This window comes from Anomaloglossus baeobatrachus, chromosome 6 (assembly GCF_048569485.1).
Source record: "Anomaloglossus baeobatrachus isolate aAnoBae1 chromosome 6, aAnoBae1.hap1, whole genome shotgun sequence".
NCBI classification, from domain to species: Eukaryota; Metazoa; Chordata; class Amphibia; order Anura; family Aromobatidae; genus Anomaloglossus; species Anomaloglossus baeobatrachus.
In genome coordinates this window covers 152,522,609-152,537,291 of record NC_134358.1, presented here as the reverse complement: position 1 = coordinate 152,537,291, position 14,683 = coordinate 152,522,609, and the positions used below count along the sequence as shown (strand labels likewise).

Genomic DNA, 14,683 nt, shown 5'->3' with positions numbered 1-14,683 from the left:
TTTGAATATCGATGAGTTGCAGCTGATGAGCAGCTACTCATCGGCCAAAGCCAACAAGTGCCAATGTTATGTTACTCTTCGTGAAGAACGGAGCAGACATCACTGGAACGGTGCCTCGGTGGGAGATAGGTATACACTATTTCGATTTTAATTGGGGTCTGAGTTAATTAAAATGGGGCTGTCCAGTAGTGAAAACCCTTTCACATCCCTTAGAGATCTACATTACAACAGTCACATTGATCACAGCGAGTCTGGAGATGTTCACTGACTTATGAGAGAATGTGCTGTGGTCTGTGCAGAGGTCATTGTAGAGGGCAAGGAGCCAAGTTGTGACCCTCGCCTATTGTAATCTACAGTGGAATCTTGGTTTACGAGAACAATCCGTTCTGGGAGTGTGCTTGTTAATAAAGTTACTCGTCTAGCAAAGCAAAATTTCCCACAGGAAATAATGGAAGCTCAGACAATTCTTTCCACAACTTGTGCAATGTCCCATCCTGGTCCCCTATTGTGCCATTCCAGACACGCACACACACACACACATATATTATGCTCACCTCAATTTACTCGCCAGCCTCCTGGTTCTTGTAGTCCTCAGGTATGTGTATCCAGTAACCATCGCGACCAATGCCGGAGCTTCCGCTGTCAGCGCTTCAGCGGTAGACGTCATACGCAGGAGCTGCTTGCCTCTGATTGGCTAGTATGCTGACGTCAAAAGGCATGAGCCGCTTGCCTCTGATTGGTCAGCGCACTGCCTTTGAGAAGCGCTGACAGCAAAAGTTCCTCCATCGTCGCGATGGTTACCCGATACACATACTGTGCCTGCGGACTACAAGAACCAGGAGGCCAGTGAGGGAACGGAAGGTAAGGGGTAAAGTGAGCGTAATATGTGTGTGTGCGTGTATGTTTGTGCGGACAGAAAGAGCAGGTCAGAACGCGGTGAAATACGGAACCGGAAGTGTGTGCGGTGAGTATTTGCTCGAACAGCAAAGATTACTCGTAAACGGAGTTAGAAATTTACAGCAAGCTTTGCTCGTATAGCGAAATAGTCGCACACCAACTTACTCGTAAACCGAGGTTCCACTGTATATATCACTGTTGCCTGTCATTGTAATGCTGGCTGTGATGATAATGAGACTGCTGAGACGTGATCTCTGCAGGATAGGAAGACTCAGTCTGTTCAAGGAATCAATGGCCAGAGTAAAAACTACAAGTTATCAGGATTTTTTTATTTATTTTTTAATATAGATTTGTTACATAGAAAATTGGGGAAAAAATTAAAACTTTGATTTACAAAAGTTTATTTCTTGATAACATTCTTTTTAAGCTGCTCTTACACAGGATAGGTGAAGTTGCTTAATTTGCCATTTCTCTTAAGTCTACCATTTTTATTATGATGCAAGATTAAAAGTAGAGGGCTATCCGCCACCAGAAGAAAAGATCAGATGTATTGAAATGATATGCCTGATCCAATTTGCCCCTAAAAGTGCTGCCAGTGAAGTGACACCCACAAGTACATAAGACAGAGGGTCAATTTTGCTGAAATTGTGAAGGTCCAACAATTTGTATCTAATGTGTATGACCAGCCACACACATGAAGTCCATACCTACAATAGAGCTGTTGGAGCAAAGTTTACCAAGTTTATCATTTTCTGAAATATTTTGAATAAACTTGAGCACTTAAGACTAACATCAGGAACAACCCGTTAAGGTCTCCCTAGGGGAGACAATACGTTATTGGGGCATATTGTAAGTTGGCTGTGTTTATAGTAATGATTAATGTAATATGCTCCAAGATCTTCTGTTGAAATCCCAATAAAATTTGATTTTCAAAAAAAAAAAAAAAAAAAAAAAAACACAAAAAAACCCATCAGGAACAACCCATGGCCCGTTCACTCCGTGAATCACTCACCTTAGCAGTGGCGCACCTGTTTACGTCTCTCGACAGGAGCATATGTGAGAAAGGGTTTTGCATAATGTATATACTGATGAAAAGCTTTCTTTGTTACTAATCAAATAATGCTATTTTTGGATGAATGGACCCTTAGGAGAACCAAACGAGGATACAAGAACATACCGACTTCCCATATGACATCTAATACAAAACATATTTGGCTAGAGAGCTCTTTGCATATATCACAGGAGCACCAACATTGGCGCAGTTTAGACGAGAGGCCAAGCTCAGGTTCTTGTGGTCCCAGGCAGCGTCCGTGGTCCAGAGACTCTACATGTTCTTCTAGTAGGACAAGAAATGTCGGCAACTCTCGTCTTGACACCTTAGGATTCCCTTTTTGTGATAATTCTCCTACACCGACATTTTCCATCCTTCTTGGACATCTTCCATCTGCAGTCTTTTCCAATACATTTTATCCTAATTAGCTCGATAACTTTTAGCTTGAGAAGTCTTTCATCCAAAAATGGCATTATTATGCTATTAAGCTTGTGTATAGCCAGTTATGTATGTTTATGTGTACACAGCTGTGCTTTACGACCTCCTAGATAAAAAGGAACGGGTTAGAGAATGAAAGGGAGGTCTGTTCTTCTGACATAATGAAGAAAGGATCTGCAGTATGTATACTAACACACGGCTGCCATTGTATGCCCATACACTAGTATATACCCAAGAATTTCTGGAGAAGTATACCATGGGAAATACTCCCAACATACAAATCTGACAGAAGGCATGAACATGAGAGCAAAGTCCTTACGTAAAATACAAGGTTGTTTTGTTATTTTCTAATGGTAACGAACACTACTTACATGTACATGTATTTGTCAAGTTTTGTTGCAAAGTGACGCGGCATTTCCCCACATCCATAGTAATTTCTATCGTTTTCAGGAATGTGATCCACATCATGGAAAATGATACAATCCCATTTTCGATCCTTCATGGCTTCTTTAAACCCCACATTAAACAACATGGCTCGATTGAAGGTCTGCGTACCGGCCTAGAAACAAACAAAGTACTTACAATATGCTGAATGGGAAATCTGAACGTGGACAGATATTACTTATCAACAGAGTAAAGGCAGCGATTTACGTGTTACCAACTAATATAACCGCATGTCCGCATGCCAACGTGTATGTGAACATTGAGTAAATGACTGCTGAACTGCATTACTGCTATATAGACTATAGCCAAAGGTCGGTGGTATAGAGCACACACATTTTGGGGCTCCTACCTGTCCTCTACATTTCTAGGCTAAAGTTCCAATACACAGTAGATAGCTGCATCGATCGATGGCTTGGCCGTTTGGTTGGCCAGCAGCTATCTCACCGGCATCTTCAAGACACAGGTCCACTATGTTTTATATGAGCCGCTGGCAGACACCCATGGTGACAGCTTATCTCTTGGAGAAGAAAGTTTAAAACTAGATATGCCAGATTCTGATCTCCTTCTGTTGAGGATAGCCATTGAATTAAATACTTAATTAACCTCTTGACAGGGGATTGTGGGAAATATGTCGATTTGCCTTACATAATTCAATTCTCAGATCACACAATTGACACAGATTTAAGGATGGCTGCCATATCTGTTTTCCACACCTTGCCTGGAATACAAGGAATGTCCAGATGTAAGAAGACCACCAAATAAGGAAAAGACCCACTGGCCAAGCTAGACCAAGCTAGAGGACCAACCCTCAGATCAGATGACACCATGGATTCATCCACTGACATCAGACCCACCCATCAACAGCAACACGGATCTCCCCATTGGCTAGCCAATGAACTGTCCCACTAAATGGGCATATCCGAACTTGTGTTCGGTGCCATCTTTACTGTGATCAAGAAGAGATTTCACATCCGACTGTGTCTGGTGTGATTTCTTTACGCATGCACTTGATCCACATCAATTAGGCCAGGCAGTAGGCAACTAGTGATCTCTGGTTAAGAGGTCACCCTAACACTTCCACATCATTTATTGGGGGAGAGTTAGGGACCCCATACACATTATATTGTCAGACAAAGAAAACAAAAAAGGAATGTAGCCATATAGACAATTAATAAAAATATACTATTTTATTAGAAGAAAATATTTTTAAAAACAATAAAGTGCAAAGAAACAAGTAATGAAAATTAGTGCCAATGCTCCACAAAGCTCAGCAAGGTAATTGTTAACAGATAGCAATAATGAACATTATATCATTGACTATAAATATGTATCACACCACAGATATCTAGTTCCAAAATGGGTAGAACAATAAAATTTCAATGGATGTGATGCAATAAGATAAATTCATCAAAGGGTTAAGTAAACCATAGATCACACAATAATAGACAAAAATACAAAATACAGGCATAATGAGAGAGCGAGAAATTCCCAAAGTTCCCATCATAGGGGTAAATACCTGTCGCTATTACACCACTGCTGAGCCTTCCTTACACTTTACTGTGTTTAAAAAATAATTTCTTCTAATAAAATAGTTTCTTTTTATTAATTTTATACCTTCCTTTATTGTTTTTTTTTGTCTGACTCAGTAGCTTGGCTCCATTTATTGGAGATTATTTTGCTATATAATGCATCTCCTTTTTGGCGACACATTTTGGTATTATATTATATTGTCAGCCAAACCTGTCAATATCCTTGGGTTTGGCCACAATTTGATGTGTATGGTACCTTTAAGGGTACTTTGCATGTTGCGACATCGCTACTGCGATATCGTTGGGGTCAAATTGAAAGTGACGCACATCCGACGCCAGTAACGACATCGCAACATGTAAAGCCTTGATGCGCCGATAAACGATCGCAAAAGCGTCATAAATCGGTGATCTGTGTAGTGTCGGACATTTTCATAATGTCGCACCAATAGGAGATACGATGTTGTTCCTCGTTCCTGCAGCAGCACACATCGCTGTGTATGAAGCCGCAGGAGCGAAGAACATCTCCTTACCTGCCTCCACCGGCTATGCGGAAGGAAGGAGGTGGGCGGAATGTTTACGTCCCGCTCATCTCCGCCCCTCCGCTTCTATTGGATGGCTGTCGTGTGACGTCGCTGTGACGCCGCACAACCCGCCCCCTTAGGAAGGAGGCCGGTCGCCGGCCAGAGCGACGTCGCAGAGCAGGTGAGTGTGTGTGAAGCTGCTGTAGCGATAATGTTCGCTACGGCAGCTATCACAAGATATTGCATGTGCGACGGGGGCGGAGACTATCGCGCTCGGCATCGCTAGCATCGGCTAGCTATGTCGCAGCGTGCAAAGTACCCCTTAGGCTCTGGAGAGTCAGTTTTGTTGGTAGGTTCCTAAAAAGTTTGCCTTATCAATGGCAGATGGACCCTCAGAATTTGATAAAAATATGCACTTAGAATCTTAAACTTGGAGATATCGGACAGGTTCATCAAAAGGTTTACAAAGTCGCAAAGTTTTGGCGCAACACGAAGCTGCACTGAAATTTTGACACTTTTGTCTTTCTCGTGCCATTTTCACAGGACAGAGGTAACTCATGCTCATCAGTCATGATGAGCGGCACCGGCTAGGCCAGAAACCTTACTCCAGTCCGGGACTGGAGTAAGATTTGTGGTCAGATGCACAGAGGCCCCTGATTTATTAAAAAGTGTGATTCCAGCACGCTCCATCCTTAAGACTAGGAGAGAAACTCTTGGTCTTGATGAATTGGGTTATAGTAGTTTATACAGCAGTAATGCAATTCTGAATTAATATATTCATAAATATCTCCATATACCATAGCAGCCTGAGTGCGGTTAGTTAGTGGTTTTCTAGTGTAATGTAGTCAAAGCAACCTGCACCTAGAAATCTATTATATTTTACTAAGACGTGCTTGCTTCTTGGACTACACACAATGACTTTATGAAAACTATACAAAACCAGGAGCTTTAATGTATCTTACAAGTGATGTTTCACATAGATTATACGAAGACCAAATAATGATTATTTTTTTATTCTAGTTTCTGTTCATGCTTATGGGGGCAGCCATAATGCTTGAGCTGTGAATCACAGCATTCAGACATACACAGAGCTCCCTTTTGGTGCCCTGCACATGCAGCAAACACAGCACAGTGATTAGTAAGCAGAAGTAAATACTAAAATAGTGCAGTGTCTTCCTGAGCTATTTAGTATTGCACTGGAAGAAGCTGTTGCTGCCACTGAACTCCCCCTGATACACGTGGCACCCGTCCAGCATGCTTTTCTCTTTAGGGCAGCACAGAGGGCTCAGATGTCACTTCCAGCATAAGAGACTCTTCCTCCTCTAGCTCTAAAACAGGAAAAGGTATCCAGATGGGGGATGCTGACATGTGAGATGGCTCGGTGTAGCCCAACGGGCAAGAAAGCTGCTGGAGACGTGTGTGCAGAGTCCCCGAACTATCTAGGGAGGAGAAGGCAATGGAAAGGAACACACCAGTGGGAATATTTTATTATACACTATTGTCACAAACCACCGGGGGGGTCACTCAGAAATCCCCCGCGCTGGCTACCAGTACGTCACAATCGGGGGGTAACAAGTGGGGGTCACCCCTCCTTTATACCTCCCGACCGACAGACAGAGCACGTGACGCGCTCTCTAGCGCCCCTCTTATAGTCAGGCCAATTATGGAATTGCCCGACAATAAGCAAGGAGGCCGCTATACTACTTATGCCGATTATTGAAGGGTCCCCGGTGAGAGTAGGGTATATATTCCCCCGACCTCCGCGGGCGGAATATATAATATCTTCCCGAATCTCACTGGCCTCCCCACAATAATCCTTGGCACAACTCGCTGCCACCAACCGCTTCACGGTAACTATTAGCCGAACACACAGACGTGGGATTCAAGATCGAGATAACAGAACAGCCCAAGATTAATTATATAATTTAATCAGCCTAAAGCACACTAGAAACTACAATATATACAATAGGGAATCTACAGAATATACATATGTCAGAGTACAGTTACAGATAAAGCATGGGTTACAAACAGGTATACAATTACATCAGTTACCTTGTGTGTCTGGCCACAGGGGGGCGCTGTAGACCAGGTTTCCAGGAACTCCCACAGATGTTTCCTACACGTGCCCCCAGCGAGAAGAACCCTGGAAAATGGCCGAAGTAGGGTTATCAACCTGGGCAATCCAGGTCCCCTCCTACCTTAGTGACCTCACAGGGAAGCACTGCCACTCCCCCTGCATGGATCAGAATTATCCAGCAAAGGGGATATTGGCCATAACTTTGCCTGGGAGCGTCGTAGGCGGACGCCAATGCTCTCATTGTGACAGTTATGAATTTAGCTACAGAACGAGGGGACTCATGACCTGTCTACGAGTTCCCATATGGCTGATATCACGCCTGGGGTATTTCCCAAGCTCCCCCTTCCATAAAAAAGGTGTGCCAGCATCGTCCGCCTGCGCAAACACCATTTTTATGGTTGCCATATTTATCGGAGATATGGCTTGCGAGATATGAACCATTTTTTACTGGAGTCGTTCTGTCTGGCTACTTCCAAGCCTTGCTAATGAGATACAACTCTTGTTACAGGGTGACGGCAGGGAGCCATCCTGTGTCCATTGTCCGCACAACATCTCATCTCCATATCAGAGGAGATGGCTGTTGGAGGTGTAAGTGGGATGTGACACCTTCACAGATGCTGGACATTTGGGAACAAGGAGGGAGGGGGGCACTGCCAGGGAGTGATGAGAGCAATTATGACTTCTAGTCATAATTCCTCTTCATATCCCAGGATTTACCTCACACCTCCCCCCTTTTGAGGGCGCTAGGGGGCAGCACACTCCGGTGTTCCCCCGTGCGCCCGTCCGCGACCTCTCCTTGTCGGGACAGCCCGTCTGCGTTACCGTGGTCACGGCCCCTTTTGTGGCGAATGGTGAAGTCGTATTGCTGGAGCGCAAGGCTCCATCGCAACAATCGCCCATTCGTCCCAGAGACGGTGTGCAACCAGCTGAGGGGATTGTGGTCCGTCTCCACGATGAAGTGGCGCCCGTATAGATAGGGTTGCAGACGCTGCAGGGCCCACACTATGGCCAGGCACTCCTTCTCCATTGTAGAATAGGCCACTTCCCTTGGTAACAGCTTCCTGCTCAGGTACAAGACTGGGTGCTCTTGGCTCGCAGAGTCCACCTGGCTGAGCACCGCACCGAGGCCGAAGTCACTGGCGTCGGTCTGTACTACAAACGGCCGCGTGAAGTCGGCTGCCTGTAGCACGGGCGGGCTGGACAGGGCGTCCTTTAGGGCCCGGAAGGCTGTCTCGCAGTCCACTGTCCAATCGACTGCAGAGGGCAGCTTCTTCTTGGTGAGGTCCGTCAAGGGCTTTGCCAGGCTACTATAGCATGGAACAAACCTCCTATAGTACCCAGCGGTCCCCAAGAAGGACATCACCTGCTTCTTGGTCCTGGGGGTGGGCCAGGATGCGATGGCTTCCACTTTCTCAGGCTCGGGCTTCAGTGTTCTCCCACCTACCCGGTGACCGAGGTACTGGACCTCGCTCATGGCCAGCTGACACTTTCCCGGCTTGATGGTCAAACCTGCCCGGTGGATCCGCCTGAGCACCTGTGCTAGATGCTCTAGGTGGTCCTCCCAGGTGGGACTGAAGACGGCAATGTCATCCAGGTACGCGGCCGCGTACCCTTCAAGTCCCTTGAGCAGGGTGTTGACCATCCGCTGGAAAGTGGCAGGGGCATTCCTCATCCCGAATGGCATCACCGTGGACTCGTACAGTCCAAATGGGGTAATAAAGGCAGAGCGTTCCCTGGCCTTGCGAGTCAGGGGGATCTGCCAATATCCCCGGCTCAGGTCCATGATGGTCAGGTACTGAGCCCCGGCCAACTGATCGAGCAGGTCATCGATGCGTGGCATTGGGTACGCATCGGCGACCGTGACAGCATTGAGCCCCCTGTAGTCCACGCAGAACCGAGTGGTTCGGTCCTTCTTAGGGACGAGGACTACAGGCGAGGCCCAAGCGCTGTTGGATGCCTGGATCACCCCCAGCTCCAGCATCTCGTCAATCTCCTGGCGCATGTGTTGCTGCACCTCCAGGGAGACCCGATATGCTGAACGCCGGATCGGGGGATGATCCCCAGTGTCCACGTGATGGACAGCCAAGTCAGTCCTTCCGGGCTGGTTGGTAAACAACCCCCGGAAGGGGTGTAGGGTGGCCCACAGCTGGGACCGTTGGTCCTCCAAGAGCTGGTGGCCAACCTCCACATCCTCAATGGATCCGCCTGCCCTAACCTGGGCTAGCATATCCAAGAGGGTTTCCGCTTCTCCCTCCTCGGGCAGGTTGCACACGGGGAGCGCACATGCCTCCCGCTCATGATGTGCCTTCATCATGTTCACATGGAAGGGCTTTCGCCTTCCACGGGCGGGGTCCAGGGTGACCAGGTACGTTACAGGGTTGAGCTGCTGGTACACGAGGTATGGGCCTTCCCAGGCTGCCTGAAGCTTGTCCTGTGGTACTGGGACCAGTACCCACACCTCTTGACCCACTTGGTAGGTCCTCTCACAAGCGTTCTGGTCGTACCAACGCTTCTGATCGGCCTGGGCTTGAGCCATATTGTCGTGTACCAGTTGCGTCAAGGCCTGCATTTTGTCCCGGAAGCGCATGACATACTCGATGACCGACACTCCAGGGGTGGCCAAATCCCCTTCCCAAGCCTCTTTCACCAGAGCCAGGGGGCCCCGCACACGTCGCCCGTACAGGAGCTCAAACGGTGAGAATCCTGTTGAGGCCTGTGGAACCTCCCGGTAAGCAAATAACAGGTGTGGGAGATACCGCTCCCAGTCACGCCCATGGGAGTCGACCAACATCTTAAGCATCTGCTTTTAGGTGCCATTGAACCGCTCGCACAGGCCATTAGTCTGTGGATGGTACGGGCTGGCCACCAGATGTCGCACCTGGACTTGCTTACAGAGGGTCTCCATCAGCTGGGACATGAATTGGGTCCCCCGGTCGGTGAGCATTTCCTGGGGAAAACCCACTCGGGAGAAAATCTCCAGCAATGCGGTGGCCACCTTGTCAGCCCGAATGGACGACAAGGCCACTGCTTCTGGGTACCGGGTGGCATAGTCAACTACCGTCAGTATGAAGCGTTTCCCGGAGCTGCTGGGGATGGCCAGCGGGCCGACCAGATCCACAGCCACCCTCCTGAAAGGCTCATCGATGATGGGCAGAGATACCAGTGGGGCTTTGGGGCGTGGCCCCGCCTTCCCCACTCTCTGACAGGTTTCACACGAACGGCAGTAGGCAGCCACATCGGCCCCCATTTTTGGCCAGTAGAAATGCTGGTTTAACCTGGCCTTGGTCTTAGCGATCCCTAGGTGTCCGGCCATCGGAATCTCATGTGCGATCCGCAACAACTCCGTCCGGAACGGATAGGGTACCACCAACTGTCGGTCCCTGGGCCACGCCTCCGGTGAACCCTGCTGGACCGTGGCCCGGTACAGCCGTCCTTGGTCCCAGACCACTCGCTCCGGGTCCGAGTCCGAGGGAGGCTGTGCCGCCTGCTCCTTTAGAGCTTTCAGGCTGTCGTCAGCTTCTAACGCTGCCTGAAACCCCTGACCAGATGTGGCCAGAATCGACGAGACTGTCACATCTTCAGTCAGTACCCCGGGACCTGTGTCCTGGCCTCCACCTGACTCGGCTGCCACTTGGTCAGAAGGGGAAGAGCTATCGGACCTCCGGGAGGCCCCTTGGCTTCCAGCACTCCCACTGCGGGTGACAGCGGCCACAGCCGCTGCGACCGTGGGTCGTGCCTGCTCCTCCTCCGTTCCTGACCAAGTCGCCGGTTCAGGCAGACCTACCTGGCTTCCTGACACCCCGGTTGTGGGGGAACCCTGCACCGAGATCTTACCTGGGAGCACTTCCGCTCCTGGACCGGCCCCAATCTCACCTGCCTGTTCCCCTCCTGCAGCAACAGAACCCCGCTGTGAAATCTCTGGGGACCCCACATTTGCTGTGGTAGCCCCCACCCCACACACTGGTCCTCCCCCTGCAGCACCCTGCTCTCTGCTTATCCCTGCAGAGGGCAACAGATCCCAGCTCACAGGCTGGTTACTTGTAGAGGCATTGTCACACCCTTCTCTGACCCCCTCCCCTGTCACAGCTGCAGCTGCGTGTGTGTCTATGGTGTCTGTGCAAGCAGAAATATCAGAGTTCACTCCCTCCTCCCTTACATCATTCATAGATAACACATTAACATTGTCCGGAGGCACGTCAGCACTGGCTGAAGGTTCAGCCTTTGGGGCGGGGCCAAACTGGGAGGTTATTTGCCCCAAATCTGTCCCAAGTAGCACGTTTGCAGGGATCCGATCAGTTACCCCCACCTCCCTCACCCCTCGCCCTGCGCCCCAGTCCACATAAATGTCAGCAACAGGCAGCGCCGGGTCAATGCCTCCAATCCCGGAGACAGCGAGGGTTTTTCCAGGGATCAAGTCTTGGGGGGACACCATCTCAGGCCGCACCAGAGTCACCTCCGAGGCGCTGTCTCGCAGTCCTATGGTCACAGACTGGCCGACGGTGACAGGTTGGAAGCTGTCCAGGGACCTACCACCACCCCCACCCACACAATACACCTTGGGCGGCCCTTGGGACGGGGACGGAGCCGGGGCCTTGGGACGCTGAGGGCACATGGCCTTGAAGTGTCCAGGTAGGTTGCACTGGTGGCACCGTCTTGGTTCTGCCACGGGCCTGGAGAGGGGAGTTGAGGGGGACACCCCCTGCAGTCTAGGGGCAGGTGGGGCAGTCGCAGAGTTCATCTTACCCCCTCTCCAGGTGCTGCTGGTGGCTGCTCTCCTGGCTTCAGGAGCCCGATTGTTGGTGTAGTCATCTGCCAGGGCAGCTGTAGCCGTGGATCCCTTTGGCTTCTGGTCTCGGATGAACTGGCGGAGATCCTCAGGGCAGTTCCACAAGAGTTGCTCCGTGATGAACAAGTCCAGGATCTCCGGTCCGGTGGAAAGCTGCAGGCCTTGGGTCCAGTGGTCGGCAGCTCGGGCAAGTGCCCGCCGGTGGTCAGCCCAGGAGTCCTTTGGTCCCTTCTGCAGCGTCCGGAACTTCTTGCGGTAGGACTCCGGGGTGAGGTTGTACTGTTGGATCAGGGCCCGCTTGATGGTGTCGTAGCCCTGATCCGCCTCAGCAGGCAAGTCCCCAAGGATATCCAGGGCCTTACCCCTTAAACGGGGGGTCAGGTATTTGGCCCACTGGTCCTTGTTCAGATGATGCTGCAAGCAAGTCCGTTCAAAAGCAGTCAAGAAAGAGTCCAAGTCTCCATCCTTCTCCAGCACTGGGAAGTCCTCAACACGGACCTTTGGAAGTTTGGTGTCTGGAAGGTCACGGGTGGCTGATGAGGGCCGGAGCTGAGCTAGCTGCAGCTGGTAGTTACGCTCTGCCTGGCGCTCTTCACGCGCTGCTTGCCGCTCACGCTCGGCCATGAGTTCCTTGTAGCCCTCCCGGTCTCCAGCCTGGCGTAGGGCCATAGCCATTTGAAGAAGGCTATCCGAGCCTCCCAGGCTCGGTGGAATGGCACGTGGTGATCTGCGGCCCGCTGCGGAGCCTGGTGCTTCACTGTCCATTGCAGAGCGGAGGGCTGGCGTCTGGCTCGTTGAGGACCCTTGGGCGAGCTGCTCCTCATCTTGTCCAGCAGTGCCCGGTTGTGCAATGTCCTCTGCAGAGCTGTTTTCTGGCGTCGAGCTCCTGGAGGACTCGTGGACAACCTCCTCATCGTCTCTGGCCTGAGCATCGGCCATTCCTTTGGCTTTGCTCCTGGTGCTCTCAGCCATTCTTGCAGACTTTTGGTCACTGACACAGAACTGACACCTGATGCCTCCACACACCTTACAGTATCTGCACTCTGACACTCTAGTGTTGAGCTAGTCTGAAGACCCCAGCAGCCACAGCTGCTGCAGGCAGTCTTTAGTGTCTGGGAGTATGGGTCTCACACTCACACACACTATTATCTCGATCCCACCGCTTGCCACCAATATGTCACAAACCACCGGGGGGGTCACTCAGAAATCCCCCGCGCTGGCTACCAGTACGTCACAATCGGGGGGTAACAAGTGGGGGTCACCCCTCCTTTATACCTCCCGACCGACAGACAGAGCACGTGACGCGCTCTCTAGCGCCCCTCTTATAGTCAGGCCAATTATGGAATTGCCCGACAATAAGCAAGGAGGCCGCTATACTACTTATGCCGATTATTGAAGGGTCCCCGGTGAGAGTAGGGTATATATTCCCCCGACCTCCGCGGGCGGAATATATAATATCTTCCCGAATCTCACTGGCCTCCCCACAATAATCCTTGGCACAACTCGCTGCCACCAACCGCTTCACGGTAACTATTAGCCGAACACACAGACGTGGGATTCAAGATCGAGATAACAGAACAGCCCAAGATTAATTATATAATTTAATCAGCCTAAAGCACACTAGAAACTACAATATATACAATAGGGAATCTACAGAATATACATATGTCAGAGTACAGTTACAGATAAAGCATGGGTTACAAACAGGTATACAATTACATCAGTTACCTTGTGTGTCTGGCCACAGGGGGGCGCTGTAGACCAGGTTTCCAGGAACTCCCACAGATGTTTCCTACACGTGCCCCCAGCGAGAAGAACCCTGGAAAATGGCCGAAGTAGGGTTATCAACCTGGGCAATCCAGGTCCCCTCCTACCTTAGTGACCTCACAGGGAAGCACTGCCACTCCCCCTGCATGGATCAGAATTATCCAGCAAAGGGGATATTGGCCATAACTTTGCCTGGGAGCGTCGTAGGCGGACGCCAATGCTCTCATTGTGACAGTTATGAATTTAGCTACAGAACGAGGGGACTCATGACCTGTCTACGAGTTCCCATATGGCTGATATCACGCCTGGGGTATTTCCCAAGCTCCCCCTTCCATAAAAAAGGTGTGCCAGCATCGTCCGCCTGCGCAAACACCATTTTTATGGTTGCCATATTTATCGGAGATATGGCTTGCGAGATATGAACCATTTTTTACTGGAGTCGTTCTGTCTGGCTACTTCCAAGCCTTGCTAATGAGATACAACTCTTGTTACAGGGTGACGGCAGGGAGCCATCCTGTGTCCATTGTCCGCACAACATCTCATCTCCATATCAGAGGAGATGGCTGTTGGAGGTGTAAGTGGGATGTGACACCTTCACAGATGCTGGACATTTGGGAACAAGGAGGGAGGGGGGCACTGCCAGGGAGTGATGAGAGCAATTATGACTTCTAGTCATAATTCCTCTTCATATCCCAGGATTTACCTCACAACTATATTCTACATATATATCTAAATATATAATTGCCTTATTCTGTCTGTCTGTCTGTCTGTCTTGCTCCAAAATTGTGTCCTTACGGTGACACAAAGCTGATTGGCCGCTGGGCTCGCCATGGCCCCGCCCCCCGCACGGATTGGCCGCTCGCCCAGGCTGCACCCCCACACGGATTGGCCGGCCGCTCGCCCAGGCTCCGTCCCCCCCCCACAGATTGGCCTCTCGCCCCGGCACCCTGCAGGCATTGGCAACTCGGCCACGCCCCGCCCCCCTCACGCAATGCACGCTAGCTCTGGCCCCGCCCCCCCACGCATTCCCCGAACCGACACGGTCACGGAGCCACGACTACCAGGTGAGTACTGTACCCCTGGGAGCCCACATCAGCGTACGCCGCCAAACCAGCCGACACATACCCTCGCATTGCTGGGGCTGGCCGGCGTATGCTGGTGTGGGCTCCCGTG

The 14,683-nt window shown here is 50.4% G+C and overlaps 1 protein-coding gene across 1 annotated transcript in view; it reads right to left on the bottom strand.

Moving 5' to 3' along the window:
• B4GALT6 (beta-1,4-galactosyltransferase 6) overlaps window positions 1-14,683 on the bottom strand; it is a 173,480-nt gene that overhangs the window by 9,623 nt on the left and 149,174 nt on the right. The window contains exon 6 of the mRNA XM_075353324.1: window positions 2,758-2,945. Within this exon, the coding sequence (XP_075209439.1) occupies window positions 2,758-2,945 (188 nt within the window). The remainder of the gene's footprint in view (window positions 1-2,757; window positions 2,946-14,683) is intronic.